The sequence below is a fragment of the Juglans microcarpa x Juglans regia genome, chromosome 3D, assembly GCF_004785595.1.
Source record: "Juglans microcarpa x Juglans regia isolate MS1-56 chromosome 3D, Jm3101_v1.0, whole genome shotgun sequence".
In the NCBI taxonomy this organism is placed as follows: Eukaryota; Viridiplantae; Streptophyta; class Magnoliopsida; order Fagales; family Juglandaceae; genus Juglans; species Juglans microcarpa x Juglans regia.
Window position 1 is genome coordinate 11,423,764 of NC_054598.1, and position 19,266 is coordinate 11,443,029.

Sequence of the window (19,266 nt, forward strand, 5' to 3'; positions counted from 1 at the left end):
CAATGATCATCACTTGGCATATATTATGTTTCCAAGTAAAGTTCCTCCAGAGACGCCTCAAACTTTACATGAATCGCTTGACTCTAGTTTGCTTGGTCAAGAAAACCATCGTGCCAATCAAAGAAGAAAAACCATAAAATCGTCTGCCAAGATATGATTTTTTTACCCGAAGTCGACAAAAACTGATCCATGATACTTGGATGTGTTCTAGTACATCTTGCTTAAACAGACGAGACCAAACCCCGCTCTCATTGCTAGGAACATGAAGAGACAAATGGGGCAGTATGATGTTGTGATAGTTGAATAAAACACAGTGGTTGGGAGAATAGAAATAATTGCAAGTTAAATAAGCACCCACAATTGCATTGCCCTTCAAAGCCATTTTAAATCTAATCGGTAATTGACATGAATAATGCAAGGTAAGCATAGGTAGATTAATGTACCAGCAGCGAGCAAGATTGGTAACAGTGATTTATATATTTGCTACACCATTCGAAAACTTGCAAATCAGTCATCTTCCTCATTTTTATCGAAAAGCAATACAAAACAATGCGTTTACTTGAATAGTTTTAGTAGAAATTAGAAACAAAACGAGAACCCAATTGTAGAAACCAAAAGCCCGGTAGGCTAGAAGTAAGCAATTAATAAGGCAAGTTCGAATTGAAGAATGAAGAAAATCAAAAGACCTTTCCAATCTCAAGTGTCGAACATTCGCACCAGCTTATTGTAGAGGATGCGGTCATCCCTACCAGTGTTGCTCTCTAGCAATGCACTATGAACAAGTTCCTGATGCGGGAGAAAATTAAACATTAGATACATAAGAACAAAAGAAAAGGACAGGGCACGCTCAAAAAGAATAGAAGAGTGGCAATGAAACATTAATTGAATTGCACATTCATTCCGACCTTCAGATCCCTGTGCGAGAGGAACTTCCCCAAGTTGTGGATGATCAACCTCATATCCTCAACCTGAACAAAACAGAATCTCCTTATCATACAGATCATGATATGCTGTTAAAAGGAAATGAATAAAAAAAAAATTACCCTAATGTAGCCAACTCGATTCCGGTCAAAAAACCTAAAAGCCTGTTTCAGATTTGAGAAACATTAATAAAATGATTATGAGAGAATCTAACCAACGCGCTAAATAATTTCAGAAAAATAAATAAAGCAAGCAAAAGGTTCCTGAAAAGACCTGCAATAGTTCTTTGTCAACAGCAACCTCCTTCACAGAAGTCTCTCTGTCTCCATCTTTCCTTTTAAGCATTTCCTCGCCAGACTTGGGCTTTGTCTCTGCAGCTTTCGGTTTCTCCTTAAGAGTTTCCTCTGCTTTATCAGTTTCCATTCCAGACACCTTTTCAGGCTCAGCACTCAGGTCGGTCTTCCCTTCTTCATTATTCACATAAGATGCCTCGTGTTGCATACTTGACTCCTCCATTGCTTCATATTCTTCAGGATCTTCCTCTGGATCTTCATCACCATCTGTTTCATCTTCCATTTTCAACTCATCAACATGATCAACAAATTTATCCTCCTCAGCCTTGGTTTTATTAGCATCTGGATGAGCTACACCATCTATTTCAGTACTGTCTTTCACATGGAGCTCATTAGTCCTCAGTCGCTTTGCTGGTGATTTTTTGTCCCTTTTCTTCTCATGGGCTTCATCCCGCTGCCTCTTACGTTGATTTTTTTTTGCCACAAATTTTATGCGTAGTTTCTGTACAAATAGAAAATGCAAGTAAATGAAGATGTCTCAGTAAAGGAATCGAGTATATGTTGATTGTCTAAACCAACCTGGAGAAATGTTAAAAGACGACAACCCATCTGATACTGAAGCATTTCATACAACGATTCAGCAAATAATGACAACTGCAAGAAAGAAAAAATACAGTAAGGGAGCAATAAGCTATAATCTTGATCTAAGGAACCACATCAAAAGAACCAAACACTAGGCAAACCTCAAATGATGATTCGTCAATGTCCTTGTCGGTATAATCCAAGACTGAATCCAGAGAAAGTGACACTGAACGAAGCTGTAATGGAAGATCCATAATCAGGCACAGGACACATAAAATATATATTAGATAAGGTGAAAAATTAGAATGAAAATTCATTTACAGAATACGGTATAGGCTATCATCAACCTACTTTTGAATCCTTGCTACATTTTGTCTGTAATATCAATCCAGGGTGTCGAGGAGGTTCTTCAGGCTTCCTCTTTTCTTTCAATTCGTTTTTTGATTTGCTTCTAGACTCATCTTTTCCATCGTTGTCTTTTTTTTCTCTCTCATCTTTGGATTTCTCCCCATCTTTTGATTTTCCATCCTTGCTACCATGGTCGTCCTTCAGTGAAATTTTCTGCTTGTCAACCTCAATCTCCACTTTGATCCCCTGGCCACTTTTCTCACCCGTTCTTTTTTCATCCTTGTCGGTCTTTATTTCTGTTTTGCTTGGATCAACAGTATCATCTTGCATCTTTGTGATAAGAGTTTTAGTATTGGTCCTGGGAACCATTTTCTTTTCTAACCTTTTGATCTCACTGACCTGATTGTCTGCATCTGCCGCTTGCCCCACCATATTTTCTGTTTCATCAATTGCCCCAACTACCTTAATCTCATCTCTGTCTACATCTTTACTAGTGTCAGCAATCCTGTCACCCGATTCCAAACCTTCAACCTTTCTTTTAGCCACCCTCTTAATTATTTTTTTCTTCACAGTTGTTTTTACAGCAGTACGTTGCACAACTGCAGCAGTGCATGGATCCGAATTATCCTTTGGTTTGTCTTCAATATCTTCATTCCGAGCAGTTTTTACTACTGGAACCTTTCTTATCACCTTTTTTCTAACAAATGTTTTAACCCCGGCAGGAGCACCTGAAGATTCATCCGGTAGATTAGGAATCACTGAGTTGGCATTCTTATCTCCATTATTCTTCTCATCCGGGCTGTCATTTTGTTTGCTGGCACTATCATGAGCCGTCTTATCAACAACCTTCTGTTTGACAATCTTCTTTATAATCTTCTTCTTCGCAGGCTTCAAAACGCCACTTGTCTGAGCACTAACAGATTCTCCTTGTTCCTTCTTCTCCACTGTCATGTTTTCCTTACCTGTTTCAGTCCCACCTTTTTTCTCAAGTCTTTTGTCATTTCCATCAACCTTTTCTTCAACTGTAATCCCTTTCACATCGTTGACATCTTTATCCTTTTTGTCAACATCTTCTGATTGTCCAGAGGATGTAGACATCTTCAGATTTGTGGAATCCTTTTTGAGATCTTTTGCGGAATCCTTTTCCTTATCTAAATTAAGACCATAAAGAAAAAAATAATCATGATGACATTCATGAGAGAGAGAGAGAGAGAGAGAGAGAGAGAGCCATGCACAACAACTACAAGTTACCTTTGATCCCATTTTTCTTCTCGCTAGACCTCTGAAACAACATACCATTATGTTAGTGAGGAAGTAAACAAATTCAAAGATTTCCCGTGGTTGGAGTACAAAATAAGCAAATGCGAATAAATTTCCAAGACAAGACATGGTTGCCAAAACTTGAACACCAATGCTCCATAAGAAGGATGAATAAAAGGCAACCCGTGGATGAGGTCAGTTCAATAATGTTAAGTCCAGACATATTTCAACAAAACCACTTTAGCATTAATGTCATACCATGCATGCCACATCAAGTTCTTCAAGTTTGATTGCTGCACATCCAGGTAGAGCTACAGACTTGAAAGTTGAAAATGGTTTTTTTATTCAAAAATGTCTTCTAGAATTGAAAAATATCAAGCATCATACTCGAAGCACATGAATAACAATGCTTTCTGCAAGCACGTATCGAGATCTTGTTTCTGCTTGAATATGAACTATACATATAATGAAAAAAACTATCAAAATATGTGTATATATATTGAAAAACACTGGCATTAGGAAAACTGACAAAACCATAGGGCTTTGTTAGGTTCATTTTCCTAGATGGGTTTATCCTTTTTTTTCTTTTTTTTGCACCCCAACTAAGTGTTTTCTCTTGTATACATCCAGTATACTTGGCTACGCCTATTGGCATTAATAAATTTTTACTTATAAAAAAAAAAAAAAAAAAAAAGGGCAAAACCACAGTTCCAAATAATATAACTACAGACCTCTTTTTTCAATGTAAGTTGCTGCTCTCTCTCAGCAACAGCCTTTTTGTGGGCAAACCATTGGTCTTTCCATGCTTCCAATGAGGGGAGACATTCGGACAAATCTGGAACAAACAATACAGTCACCTCCTTATGGCTAAACAGTCCATCACTTCCGAATCTGTCATAGTGTATCTGCATGTGCCAAGAAGAATTGAAAACTAGATCCCAATCCAAGAAGCATGTGCAAGCAATTAAAGACAGAAAATATCCCAGTACAACCCAGGAAATCAAGAGTCCAAGAACAGAATTTATTTCCATCCATCTCATATTCGCTATAAAAAAAAGACCAGTAAATTGCAAAAATCAACCACAAACTACCATGTCAATTCTCAAATGCACATCCAAAACTTTGATTCATAACAAATCACCTGTAAATCAAGTTTTTGTTATGAGTTGACACTGGGTCAAATTGGAGAGTTAAATTAGATGGCGAAAGGATAGTGTTACTCATATTTATGATAGATATATCATAACTGTTCTCTGCTATAAAAATTTTAAATAGATAGACATTAAATGGCAGCCAGGAAAAATTTAGATCTCTTCTTTTGTTGCTAATCTTTCCTGGGTAAATAACACAAAAACCCCCCTCAAACTACAACTTTATTCTTGAGCACACGTCCAACCAACGACTCATGACAACTAATCTTTCTTGGGTCAGAATAGGATGTTAAATTGGATGATATTACTCACATTTAATAAATCGCTGTGCATGGACTTAGCCAATAATTTGTATGGCCCCATTCGTGGAAACAATTATGTAGTTTGTATGTAGGGCATATAATGAGTGAGATGCAACCAAACAAAACAAAACAAAATAAAATACCTGCGAAGAAGTTAGCTTCCAACGATTAAAAAGATTACACTGAACACCACCTATTTAATGAAACCAAGAAGCCTCAAAGGGGCTATATAAAAGGCTAAATTAAATCACTAATATTTATGGTCCTAATAACACAGCCAAAACAGAGGAATAGAGTAAGAATATTTATTCAAACTATCATGTTTGAAATGAAAATACAGTTTTTGGCACATCACAGTTACAGATAGGCTTCATGCTGTTGAAACATAACAAGGCAGCTTAAATAACAACCAAACCATCTCCTGATTCACAAGCCTAATATTTCAAAAAGGAAAATGGCTCATATACAAAGCAGAAGTCTTGCAGGAATTTCATTCAATGTCATCCATAAACAACCCAAAAGGCATGATACATTCGCTATAAAAGCCACAAGGACTAGGATCACCATTATCAAAAAACTCGAATGTAACTGAAGAGGTTCTTTAAATGTAACAATCATTAAAAGCAAATCCTACCTCAAGAAAACGATTCCAATGGCAGCAGTTCTGCAAATCAAGTTGAGTAATATTTTTTGCATGTCTGCAAAACAAAAACAATTACATTAAGTAAAAAAAAAAGTAATTATTGATATCCCGATGCAAAAAACTAACAGAGAATGCAAACCTAAGGGCTGTTCGAACTAACGAGGTGTCATCAACTGATGGATCACCACCATCAGCAGAATTCCATGGACCACCAATTGCCATCAAAGACTTTTCCTTTCTAAGCACAGCAAGCCTAATGATATTGCAAATATGGGGTATACGATTATCATAAATTTTTTCAGATGACAGCTCCTCCATGGCATTCTTGCTAAGTCCACTCATCAAAATCATCTGAACCAACGAGACAAAGAAACCTTACTCAAGCACAACAAACTTGATAAAATTCACTATCCCCCAAGCTTGGTTTTTTTTTTTTATTATTGGTAAATAAAATTTTATTGATCATAAGAATAGGCAAAAGCCCAAGTACACGGGTCATATACAAAAGCAATACCTAGGAGTGAAATAAATATCTAATATATTAACACATTAATAATGGTTCCATCATGGTAAAACAAATCAACTGAAAAACTCTGCAACGTGTAAAGAGAGCCCACTCCATACTTGGATATATCAATTGCAACAAAACACCTAGAAGTCCTAACAGATCAAAACAATAGTATTATCTGCGGAACACCTAGAAGTCCAAACAGATCAAAGTGGTAATATTATCCTCCACAGACTGGCAACTAGTATGCAATGCACAGCTTAAGTTAGATCATAGTACAATGGGGTAAGTTTATGTTTCATTTTTTCTTTTTCTTTTTGACAAGTAAGAAGTAAGTTTCATTGATATGAATGAAAAATAGGCATAGCCCATGTACACAGATGTTTCATTTTTTCTAAGTAGTTATGTATTATTTTTTACAAGGATTTATACATGTAAATAGCTTAATTGGATTTCTTTTGTCCCTTTAAAGGAGACTGCTTGGTCAAAATTTAGAATACTTTTTTTTGGTACATATAAATGTAAGGTAGCCTCTCCTATATCACAAGGGTACTAGGTTTTGAGATACTCTGCATTGAGGGAAGGTTGTTTTTACCAGTTAATCCAGTGAGTACAATTGATAGTATATACCTACATACAAAAGACACGGTCCTATTTGATCTATAGAGGAAAAAAGACCAAAAAAAAGAAAAATACAAATTGAACTTCAAAGAACCAGCATCTCTCTCACAAAGATTCTATGGTTGATCCAAACCCCAGCAACTTGTCCTATGACGAGGGTACCCTCATAGCCTCATCCCTCTTCCTATGATATCTCCTACCCATGTGGTTTGAACATGAAAAACCTAACATGTGCGCCATGTCAACATACTCCATTTTTCCTGTCAGTTCCACCATATAATTTCATCCAAACATTTGTTGATAAGAGAATTTCATCCAAACAAGTCCTCAAAACAAACCAAAAAATCCATACCCGCTGATCAAAGCAAGATTTACTGTTGTTAAGTGGCTCAAGTCTTCCCCAGCCAATCAGGCCTAGTTGCTGCTCTTGTATATGTCCCATGTACTTGGGCTATGCCTAGTTCTCATTAATAAAATTTTTACTTGCTGAAAAAAAAAAAATTACTTCGACACCATGGAAAAATTTGTTAACACCATCACTACGCTGCTTATATAACTTAATTATTTTAAATTTAAAAAAAAAAAAAAAAAAAAAAAAAAAGAATTACCTTTGCACTCCACACAGTATTTCTAGATTTTGTGGCTTCTTCAGCCAAAAGCTCAGCAGACGAACCTTTCAGCTCGGTTAGCCTTTCTTCAACAAAATCATGCTCAAAACTGCTCCACTCAACAAGTTATTAAAGAATTACTTCTACTTATATCTCCCTTCTTTAAATAAATGAGTAAAATAATGACCATCCTTTTAATTTTGAGTAGTAGAAATAGAAAAACAGAGGATGTCGGAAATCACAAGACTAGTTCAAGTACAGGTTAGTTCTGAGATTTGGATTTCATCTTTTTTATCTTCTTTTTTTCCAGCAACTGAACCAAGTTCTAAGAAGAACGTATCATAGATTGTTTCACTAAAACTATTTTTTTATAGGTAATTTCACTAAAACTGTTAAAAACTACAAAATTGTCATTTGCCACAAAAGGTTAATGGCATGAATGCATATCATAGCATAAGTAAAACTTTGAAAACCACTGAAGCAACAGAATCAAAGACTGGCACCTGACGGGTGAATGGATTGGAAGTTTAAGATTCTCCTTTGGCCAGTTCACAACAGCCTAAACAATTAAAATGCCACATTAAGCCAGATAATCAACTAAGTAAGATATCTCCTTGAAAATAAATAACAAAAACACACCTTGGAAAATTCTGGGGACACAAAGAGTCTAGGATATCTTCTATCTATTGACAAATAATCCCTCTCCACATCTACCAAACTGGAAGAGTAAACCTGCAAGTATGCATCATCGATTACTAAAGGGAATAAAATCCATACACATTTCAGGGTGCAGACTAACAAAGCAGCAAATAACAAATACATAGTCCAAAATTTTCATGAAATTATCTCATGACTCTAAAGTTCATTCACTTCGCTGAAGAAGATCAGTGAACTTACTTGCAACGGTGATCGATAAAAATACACGAACAACTAAGATCAATATAAATCCTATTCATAAACCTACTAGATCCAAAACAAGGTCAAGGCCAGGCCATGAATCCTAGAGAAGCTAAAGTTCAGCAACTGTTTCTCCATAAAGAGGACATGAAACCAATCTGATGTACCAAACGGAGCGCGAAATAATGAGAAGGGAGATGTATTGTAAGAATGAGGAGTAGCTATGGAAATTGATGAAATAGAGCAAACAAGAAATCTGAGGCATAGATATTCCCAGTTAGTGCCAAAATACCAACAGGGGGGGAATATTGAAGAAAGAAGAGGGCCCCAAATTGACGGCGATACGGGAGGAAGGATCAAGACAGAATAACCCTAGGGAGTAAAAGCTTCAACCCAGAGCAAAAGATGAGAGATCCATTCGCAAAGATAAAGCCCCAACTAACAGCTATAGCAATAAGCAAAAATTGAATCCTATGAAGCCCTCAACTCCACATCCCCACAGGAAAAACAGCAGATCCTTGAGAAATACAATTTCTTTCTCTTTACTGGTTTCTTTACCTTGCAGACATATTCTCTCCTTTTTTCTTTAACAGGTGAATGATGCCTTCAGCATAAGAGAACACCAAGTTAGTTAAAAGGGCTGCAAGATGGACAAGCAGCTATACATTCAGAACTAGAGGACGCAAATAAAACATGAAGATCGACCTATGCAAAGCATCACGATGAGGAGAATTCCGTCGCAACGATTTCCCCTCCTTCGCCAAAGAGGAACCACGCCGGTCCTTAGATACTCTTGGTGGAGTTCGATTATGCTTGGTTTCAAGTCCACGTTTGCGCTCTCGATCTCTCTCCTTCTCCCGTCGTTCCAAGATACGCCTTTCACGGTCTCTTTCCCGTTCCCGTTCCTTCTCCCTTTCTCTGTCCCTCTCTCTCTCACGCAAATGTTCCCTACGCCGCTCCTCCTCCCTTAGCTCAAACTCCCGAAGATAACCAGCCTTATCATCCTTGTGATCGTCAATCCTTGTAGGACCACCACGTGACAACGTGCCACTTGGATAATCCAATTCGAGAGATGTGCCATGAAGCCCCTTTCCGGTGGCATAGTCCCTACCAGGAGGTAGGCTCACTCCATAACCAGGATTTGAAGAACTTTGTGTATACATGAGATCATCCATATTTCTACGCGGAGCTGCTCCCAATATTGATGGAGCTTGTTGTCCACTATATGAAGAAGCACTAAGCATTGATAAACTGCGAGGATCAGCATCCATTCTTCCTCCATAAGAAAGAAGATCTTGGGTGGGATGACGACTAGTGGTACCCCTTGCTGCAAGATAATCTGCTTGTCTGCCAGAAATGTTGGGCTACTTAGAGTTGTAAGGAATATATTACCATCCAACATAAGTATGCATAGACGACACCATTGAGAGGAAAACTACTTCATTAAACTAAGTCAAAGTTGACCTTTGCCCTTAGTTATATAGACAAGCATATGGTCCATAAGTAATTATAGTTGCTATGAGAAAATGAAGGTTCATTTTAAAACATCATACAGTCACTATCTATCGATGAAAAGCTAAAGTACCTTGCAGTCCCATCCAAAGAAGCAGATTGCAGCGATTGAGCTTTTAACAATTGTTCTTGTCGAAGCAATGCCTGATCGATGCGATCATACATATCATTCTGGAAAATTAGATAATAAGACCAATATTAATTTTTATTAGAAAAAAAGACAAATATTATCATCAATACAAAAAAAAAAATACAAGCAATTCAATAACAAAGTATATTTTATTAATAGAACATAACAAACTTGTCAAGAAATAATGAAACAGCCATACCTGATTTTGATGATTAAGACCAAGAGAATCAGCATATCGTCCAGTTGGTTCACTCTGCAAGTCCCTCCCTAGATAAGTACTTTGTCGATCACCATATTGCCGTCTGTCTATTCCAACATAATCAGGAACCTTCTCTGCATAAAATTGATCACCTTTGTGACTATATCCATGGCCTGAGGATGAGACATAGTCACTCGATGCAAATTTAGGCGAATCTGGTCTAACTGAAGAATAGCTCCCACGACTTTCCAAAATGGACGGTCCAGCACCTTTCACATTCGTGGCAGGAACCTATACAGAGAAAAGATCTGCTTATATTTATATGGCGCAGATGATTCACTCAAACTTAACAGCTAATAAAGGCCAAGAATTGGATGAGGGAACAGCCACAAACAAATATGGCTAAGTTGAAACAACACATGCAATCAACACTTGAGGTTGGGTCCAAGCAACGAAACTTTCCAAGAGTGCTACCATGCATATAGTCTGTGGCTTGGGAGCATACTTGACAGGAAATAAATACAAGTTGTAAACAGGTCCCCATTAATGTAATACCAGATCCTAAGATAAATAGTAAATAAGAACTATATGGGGGTATCAAGGTCACAAGACATTGGCATCTTTATCACATTGAATGTTAATCTGACCATCATTAAATTGGCTATGAAAGTTATGAGACAGGTAATATAACACATATTGCACACCCCTTGAAAGAATAATGATTAGATTTACACAGTGCAACTGCAAGAAAAATGGTCAGGATGAGGTTTGGTTGAGCAGGAATAAGATAGTTCATAAATAACAAGACAAGGAAAGAACTTTGAAAAATGTAATCCACTGACCTGCTGAGCACTACTTAAAGCAGCCGCCCCATACACAGAGCTATACTGGCCCCCATAGTGAGTTGCAGCTGGAGGATGAGCTCTGTACCCGCCAACATCAGTTTCCTGAGAACCAGCTAACATTGATGAATGCCGAGAAGCCAATGACTGTTGCGAGGCCCCATCAGGGTTTCCAACAGAACTGGCAGAATAAGCAGCTCCCAGCTACCAAATAAAATGAATACGGACAGATGAGAACCCCAATATATCAACAAGCCTCAAGCCCACACTCAACACGAATAAGGCATGTGATGCACACATGACCTGACAACTCCTTGAGTTATAGACACAAAAGAATCGATATAGCATGTGTCTTAATGACGGTAAAAGAACATCCTCATGGTTTCTCGAACGAGGTGCAATATATGCCCTTATTTCGGTTTATATTAATTCCAACAAGTAAAGATACATTCTTTTTTAGAAGTACACGCTGGCACTGGTAGAGTAAAACACCGTGCATATAATAAAATGAGATGCTACGCATTCTTCGCAATCTAAACCAAATCCAGAGTCAAAGTTTATATCTTTATTCAGATAAACAAATAAAAAAACTTACATTTGCGCCGTATGTGGATTGTCCGGCGTACGATTGCTGCCCGTACGCATTGCTACCTCTAGAGGAATACATGTTCTTTCACATACAGCGATATGTAGATTACAAATAAATTAATCTGCACATAAAACATATCACCGAAACGATATTAGATAAAAGAATATCAAATATTTTTAATTATCTTAACCTCAAAGAAACAAAATTGAAGCAGTGGAGAAGGTATTTTTATGTGGTATTTTTACTTTTTTCGTTGACATTCCAAAATTTGGGAGACAAATTGGAGGAAATACCGTACCCACAGAGAGAGAGGGAGAGAGACCTAACGGAGAGTGATGGGGGTGGAAGGACTTACAAGCGATTGAGAAACTTTTGTGCACTCGCGCAGTCGAAAACCCTAACACAGAGAGCGATGGCTCCGAAAGACTCAGAGAGACGAGAAAACCCCAAACCCTAATGCTCGTTTGCGTAATATCACGCAGGTTTCGCGGGCTTGACCCTGACTGGTTGGGCTCCCAACCAGCGTCAAGTTTTGCTTCGAATATGACTTTGTTTAAACATGGTCCAGCCCAATTTGACGAGCACATCTTAGGCCCGGTTTGCTTTTAAGACTAAGGCTGTGTTTGGATATTAAAATAAATTAAATTCAGTTGAGATGATAAAATATTGTTAGAATATTATTTTTTAATATTATTATTATTTTAAAATTTAAAAAAATTATAATGATGAGTTGAGATGAATTGAGATGGGCTTAGGGTCCAAACTAGCCTTAAACACAAAATTTTGAAACATCTCATCTCATCATTGCAATTTTTTCAAATTTCTATACAAAATAAGATAAATAATTCAACTTTTTTAAATTTTAAAATAAAAATAATATTAAAAAATATATTCTAACAATATTTTATTCAACTTTTTAACTTTAATCTGAATTCATCTCATCTCTAAAAACAAACAAAACCTTAAGTAATGAATACACAATCCATCCCTTGGGTTGTATATAAATTACCCCTTAAATGGATAAGAAAATTTTATTTTTAGACCTAATAAAACATACACCTGGTATAATTTGATTTAAAATTTAAATTTTATATTCAAATGTTACGATTTAAATAATGTAAATTAGGCCTGTGCAAATTAAGCCCATAACCCGATCTGTCCACCCGAATAAAGTCAGGTTGAACTTAACTGCAGGCTGGACAAATACCCAAGTGGGTTTTGCGACGAAGGGTGGAGTTTATCATAAACCCAGAAAGGTGGATTTCATTGACTATAGGAGACATGAGTCTCAAACATCAAGAACCATAAATTTTGCATTAAACCAAAAAAAAAAGAAAAAAATAAGTGATATTCTGTAGAGGTTTTGCAGGATATTATTGGCCCATTTTATAGACCAAACAACGCCCACTAGGAAGTAGATTATTTGAGAAAATAAATTATAGAACATAAAGTAATGAGGAAAAAAATAGACAAGACAGCATGTTAAATTCTGTACTGAACTACAGAACTAGTAACGAGAATGCTACAAAAATTCTGCAAGGTGTTCTTCAATTGCATGATTTGTGATGATCTTTTATTATTTTATTTTTTTTCCATTGATAACATAACACATGTTCTTTGTAAACTGTTTGGTATTTATTTTGCCGGGTTCTAGACATATAATCGTACATTTTTGCAGAGCTTGCTAGCTGTGCCTTAATTCTGAAGTGCCAGAGATGTTATTACTGTATACATAAAAGTGGTTGCTGTCAAATGTCAATTTTATATATTTTCTTATACTTAAAAGCGGTAATAAACGGATGAACAGTCATAAATAGTAAATTTATTTTACTTTTTTTTTTCTTTATGTCCCTCTCTGCATCCACGTCCCTCTCTACATCTTTACAGTAAAATTACCACAAAATCATTATACAAATCACTACAAAATCACCACATAAAATCATCACACAAATCACAAATTAGGAGTTGTCGACCAGAGAAAAAGAGGAAGTGGAGGAGTAGTTGGCGAAAAACGAGACTGCTGGTGGTGGTGCTGTACTATAGGGATGGCTAACAGCAACGCTATGAGGAGAAACCCGTGCGTGAAGAGGAAGAGAGAGGGCTACAGAATTCGGCCTGTTGCGGGCGAAGAGAGAGAGGTCTATGGGGACGAGATCGGCATAGGAAAGGTCGCCGGTGACTGGACTTGTGGTGGCGAGGTAGCGGCGTCTGGTGGCGTTGGGAGGAGCCAAGGAGAAGAGAGATCCAGAGGGAGAGGGGCGTGCGGCTGGAGGGAGGGAGGGAGGGAGGAGAGAGAGGGAATAGGAAAAAATGAGGGGAAAAGTTAGGGTTTGGGACTTTAAATCTCAACCATTCATCTTGAATTTCCAGAATTAATCCAACAGTGGAAGTTAAAACATTAAAAATAAACTAACTTAAAATAGATAATTAAAATATAAATTCAATTTTAATTTATAAAATACTAATATTTTATCATTAAATAAATGATAGAGTTTTGTTAAATATTTTTAAGAGAGTAAAACTATATAAATAATTAGAGTTTTTAATATAATTTAAATCTCATAATATTTTTAATTAACTAAAATCATTTAGATAAAATAATTTTCTACCATTATAATATTTTTGGAGTTTCCAAAATAGAAGAGACTTACTTTAATGATAAAAAATATGAGAGCAATATAGAAATAAAAGACTGCATTTTTTCAGTGCTCCCTAGGTCATTAAGTAGTATGGTTGAATTCTGTAATTCATATATTTTGCTAAGAAAACTACAGCTAGAATATCCAAAATCTTTTAATTTTCATATTACTCATATTATTGTAACGTTTTGTTATCATTATGATACTTGTTAAAATTTAATTTTCTGCTCGTGTGCATTAAATTATTGACTAATTAATTTTATTTAAAAAATCTTATTATTTTTACATTTTGTGGATATTAGTCATTAGGAAAACGTGCATTACAAGTTAATCCACAACTAGTATATATATATATATATATATATATATATATATATATATATATCTCCTTATACTTAAAAGAATCTATCAATAGATGAACAGGAATGAATGGGACCAAGTGTTATTAAGTTTCTGCCTCATCTTTGGTCCCCGATCGTTTTTACCCAGCATAGAGATTTCTCTGGCGCTCTGTATTTCTCGATTCTTCATTTTTGTTCTTCGTCCTGGTGCTTTGTGAGTATGGTGTTTCTTGATCCCCTTTCTCTTCTCTCAGTGGGTTGTGAATTTGAGGACCATTCTTGATTTTTTTGTTCTTTACCATGCTTCTCGATCTTCATTCTCTTGATATCTTTCTTTGTCTCTATCTCTCTCTCTTGTTTTTGTCTAATCTGCTTGTGGCCAAATTTTGAATGACCACTAGCCAAATTAACAAATAGTAAATAGCAATGAAAAAACTTTCGAAAGCTTCAACATAGGGGTTTGAAGAGTTCAAGAACCTTTTATCCCATTTCAATTTTTTCTTCTATGAATCATTTTTTACCTTTATTTGGGCGATTGGCGGGGGAATTTATGGGGAGCCAATTTATCCATTTCTAACTGAAGCATTCATTTTTTTTTTTCTATTTGACAAGTAAGGAATCGTAAAATCTAAGGAATAATGTAGTTTCTCAACACCATATTTTTTATCTGTTTAGTTTTTTGACACCATAGTAGGCTATAAAACATTTCTTCTTCTTTTTTTTTCTTTTTTGGATGTTTTGCATAAATAGGTTGGACTAGACTATGCAAGATTTTGTGGAATTAAGGCATTGAAGCCACTTGGACTACACTTGCCAGGTGATATCAACTATCCAGGAGGAGCACTTTTTGGTCCCCCTCAATCTCTCCAGAGATCTAGAAACTTTATATATATATGTATATATATATATATATATATATATATATATGTCAGAGATCTAGAAACTTTTAAGGAGTTGAAAGTGAAAAAAAAAATGGACTCTTAGCAATGGTTGCTTGGTTAGGCTTTTACACGCAAGCATCTTTGACTGGTAAAGGTCCTGTACAGAACCTTCTTAAGCACATCACAGATCCATTTCATAATAACTTGCTTACCATCCTCAAGTCCATGTAAAAATATCGTCGTGATTGTAATTGTATTATCATTGGAAAAGCTCTGCCCCGTGCAAGGTCATGTATATAGAACTGTCACTTGTTCATAGTTCACACAATTTTATATTCTAGACCTGGAACCCTACGGGGGTAGCTCAACTAGTCCGACTTTGGGTTTGCTCCCCAATAGTCACCAGTTCGAGACCTCTTGAGGCCACTGGAGGTTTACCCGGTCGTTAACTTTAGGACCCGAAGGATTGGTCGAGGTGCGCGCATGCTATCCCGGACACCCACGATTATCAAAAGAAAAAATATTCTAGACCTGGAATTTGATGCAGATGAAGGTCAAAGCACTATGCTACTTGTGCTTCCAAGGATCCTCTCAATTTCAAGTGAAATAGATGGTGTTGGTTTAGCATAAAACATAGTCTTTTGATCATTTTACTTATAAAACATAAGTAAAATGATACATAAGATACATGTCGAAAGCTTGGACTTTAGTAGCATCTTAGAATATTGGGCATATGCTCGAATAAATCACAAATGTCATTGTCATTAATCCAAAATCATGTCCTCTGTTAAATTCATGGACTATAAAATTTGTGTGCTTACAACTTGTTTATCTTTTTGACTCATTTATTTAATTTCCATCTGTTTATCAGAAAAAGAAATTACTTTTCATTTGTTAACACCTAAGCTAAATAAGATATTCTGTTAAGGGGAAGCAACTGGCTAAACTTTTGTGAAACATGGTAGAAAGAGAGTTTGGGGTTTAAGATTGTGATTTTTTTATCAAATCATGTGAACTTTTCTTGATGTCAATTTTTTTCCTGCAGGAAAATGGACATAGTAAAAGAATGGCCCCATTTCAAACTCACCCAATGGGTCGGCCTGGGTTGCAAGGAGTTTTAGCCATTCCATCGTGAAGAGAGTTGTTACACTGGATTGGATCTTTCAGGTCTCGTTTTCCTTATCTAATCACAGAAGCTTGTGAACATGCCTTTAAATTTAAAGAAGTTACTTTAGTAACAAATATAAAGGTCATTATGACTTTAGTAGCCACTCCATCAGTATGTTTCAGAGCTCGAAAATAGACTAGAAAATGTTATCCAATTCATCTTTCATGGCTGTGAATGGTATTTTGGAAGTGTAGCTGATCTGGCTTGTTGGGTTTGCAAGCTTATAATAGATGGGTTGTGCTAGGGTTTCTATCCAACAAAGATTGGAATTCTAATACATGGGCTATGCCTATTGCTATCAATAAAAGTTTTTGCTTGCCTAAAAAAAAAAAAAAAAAGATTTCTTAAGTATATGAAAATGAAATCACTCTAAAGATCCACATGATAGTATGGAGTTTTCTTGCCTTGACAAAATCAATGTGCTTGTATAGGATCGGAGCAGTTTTACGAATCTTAGGGGGCCACAAATTTATTGATGAAAAAGCTTTATGTGGATTTGAGGTAATGATGCATCTTCTTTTAACCTAGTGGTTTTAGGTTCAGTGCATACATTTGGTTAAGATTTGAATAGGGATTTTGTACAAGTAATTGGTTCAGTAATTAGAATAGCACAATTTGACCTTCCGTTCTTGCTAGGCAGATACTTTGTTAAGTTCTTGGGTTTTGGCTATATGGGGTTGTGAATACAACTTCCAAATGTATAATTGGTACCAGACAAAATATAGATCCAAGTTTGGGGAAATGGTAAATCTGGCTTGAGAGTTGGAATGATGCAATTAAACTTTGCTAGATAGCAATGACCCTCTTTAAAAATTCAGCGATGTTAAGACTTTTATTAGTCTCATCTGAACGGATGTGGCACATCGGGTTTCTAACTTATTTCTTTTCTTATTGGTTTTGTGCTCGAACCTTGTAAAACCAAATCACTTCGCATTGTGGTGCAGAGGTTATCTAAATACTTTAATGGCACGAGAATTAATGATATTTATGGAATCTAATGTTTGGTTGGATAATTTGAGGTTAACGTTTGAAATTTACAAAATTTCATGGAATGATTAAATGTATAGCATATTTTAATCTTTGACTCATTCTCTATTCAAAACTGTAATTTCAATTCCCATGGATTACTTTCTTTGCTAAACTTGTATGAGACTATGGTCTGTTTTAATTTATTTGTGCTTGACTTAGTACTTTACAAATAGCATGTAATTATTGTATATCTTTACCCTGTCATTCCTATCTCATTCCTATCTATTTATACATTTGAACCATCCATGCATTGGTCTTCATTTTAGGGAATTTGGATAGTTGCCTACTGATATTGGATTTTGTGTTCTTGTATGTTAGGCAATTTACTGATCAGTCTTGCACACTCTGAATTTTCTTATTAATTGTGAACTAACAGGTAATCCAATGAGATGCAATTTTGTGTCACATGAAAAGAGTTATACTGAGTTTATTGTATGGTGAACGAACCTGGGCTCAAACACAATTACATTTAATTCTTTACTAATAAAAAAAATTGTATGGTAAACACATCATTATTTCATATTGGATGTATACTGATAGACTCGAAATAATTATGCACAAAATCATTTGCTATGTTCTAAGCTATTATAGCTTTAATACAAAGATCTTTGTGTTGTATGTAATAAACACATTTTTTAATCAGTTTGTATTGTTATCTGCTTCTACCTTTTATATCCTGGTAAAATTTATTTTTCCTTCCAACTGGGAAAATGTGCCTTGCACGTTGATCCACTACTAGTGTGTATATATATATATATATATATATATATATATATATATATATCTCCCAGTTGACCAAGAGTTTGATTGAGGTAATTGTCTGTGTGAAAACTGATCAAAAGTTAGCATTCTCTCTAATGCTTAATTGCATTGCATTGCTTTGCTTTCCTTATTTTTCCTTGAACTGCTTCTAAACAATCTGCAAGAGCTTAGGAGTTGTTAACTTGTTATGGAGGTTACCTAGTTTATATCTCTCTTTTCATTTGAACTTCTTGCTGGATTTGCAAGCCATTGGAGTGTGTTAAGGATATCTCTCATCAATCAACGGCTTCCCATATATGCCATAGTTGACCCATAATTATAGAATATTGTTCTCATTTGAATATTGCATATTCTTTCCATTTTTATTGTAATTACCATTGATATGTGTTCAATCTATACATATCAATGGTAGCTTTATCTTACCTCTTTGTTGTCTTCTCCTGCATTGTATTGTATATGTCAAATTGTGAAAAGTCATCGTTTGCCATATTCTCGTAATGGACATAGGTAGTCTAATGTGTTAGATCTTATTCATTGCGATATATGGGGCTCTTCTCCTATCAAATCAAATTTGAGTTTTGCCTACTATTTTCTATTTATTGATGACTATTTACACGTCACGTGGCTCTACCCTTCGAAATTGAAATATGATTTTTATGATATTTTTCTTCATTTTCAAAATTTTGTGGAAAATCAATATTCTGCTCGTATCAAAGTTTTCCAAAGTGACGGAGGTGCTAAATTTACTAATAATTGCTTTAAAACTCATCTTCGTAATTCTGGCATTCACCACAAGCTCTCCTATCCATACACACCCACCCCAAATGGTCGCGCAGAAAGAAAACACCGCCATATGATTGAGACAGGATTGGCCTTTCTTTTCCATTCCCACATTTCTCCTCGTTTTTGAGTTGACGTCTTCAACATTGCAGCTTACAACATCAACCGCTTGCCCACATCACTTCTTGGAGATAAATCACCTTTTGAGATTTTGTATAGTAACTATCCGAATTATGAAAACTTTCATCCTTCTGGTTGTT

The 19,266-nt window shown here is 35.8% G+C and overlaps 1 protein-coding gene across 2 annotated transcripts; it reads right to left on the bottom strand.

The window, feature by feature from the left end:
- Window positions 1–500: 500 nt before the first annotated feature.
- LOC121254681 (protein SHORT ROOT IN SALT MEDIUM 1-like) lies at window positions 501–11,922 on the bottom strand. 2 transcript variants are annotated; one of them, XM_041154805.1, is made up of 21 exons: window positions 11,762–11,922; window positions 11,413–11,527; window positions 10,818–11,021; window positions 9,976–10,266; window positions 9,720–9,817; window positions 8,840–9,481; window positions 8,693–8,738; window positions 7,877–7,969; window positions 7,741–7,796; window positions 7,238–7,346; window positions 5,640–5,851; window positions 5,492–5,555; window positions 4,136–4,309; window positions 3,396–3,426; window positions 2,148–3,295; window positions 1,958–2,032; window positions 1,794–1,868; window positions 1,195–1,716; window positions 1,044–1,085; window positions 906–968; window positions 501–786 (listed from the first exon to the last, which is right to left on the bottom strand). In XM_041154805.1, the coding sequence occupies exons 2-21, from the start codon at window positions 11,482–11,484 to the stop codon at window positions 697–699; spliced, it is 4,107 nt and encodes a 1,368-aa protein (XP_041010739.1). In that variant the 5' UTR covers window positions 11,485–11,527; window positions 11,762–11,922; the 3' UTR covers window positions 501–696. The 2 variants fall into 2 exon arrangements, with proteins under 2 accessions (XP_041010739.1, XP_041010740.1); XM_041154806.1 differs by having other exon boundaries at window positions 11,729–11,844.
- Window positions 11,923–19,266: the final 7,344 nt, after the last annotated feature.

Excerpts from the sequence above, each read along its gene's own strand:
- LOC121254681 (XM_041154805.1), bottom strand. The coding sequence starts at position 11,484 with ATGTATTCCTCTAGAGGTAGCAATGCGTACGGGCAGCAATCGTACGCC. Across the intron at positions 10,267-10,817 it reads CTTTAAGTAGTGCTCAGCAG|GTTCCTGCCACGAATGTGAA; the intron begins GTCAGTGGATTA and ends TTCTCTGTATAG. Across the intron at positions 3,427-4,135 it reads AACTTACATTGAAAAAAGAG|AGGTCTAGCGAGAAGAAAAA; the intron begins GTCTGTAGTTAT and ends ATGTTGTTTCAG.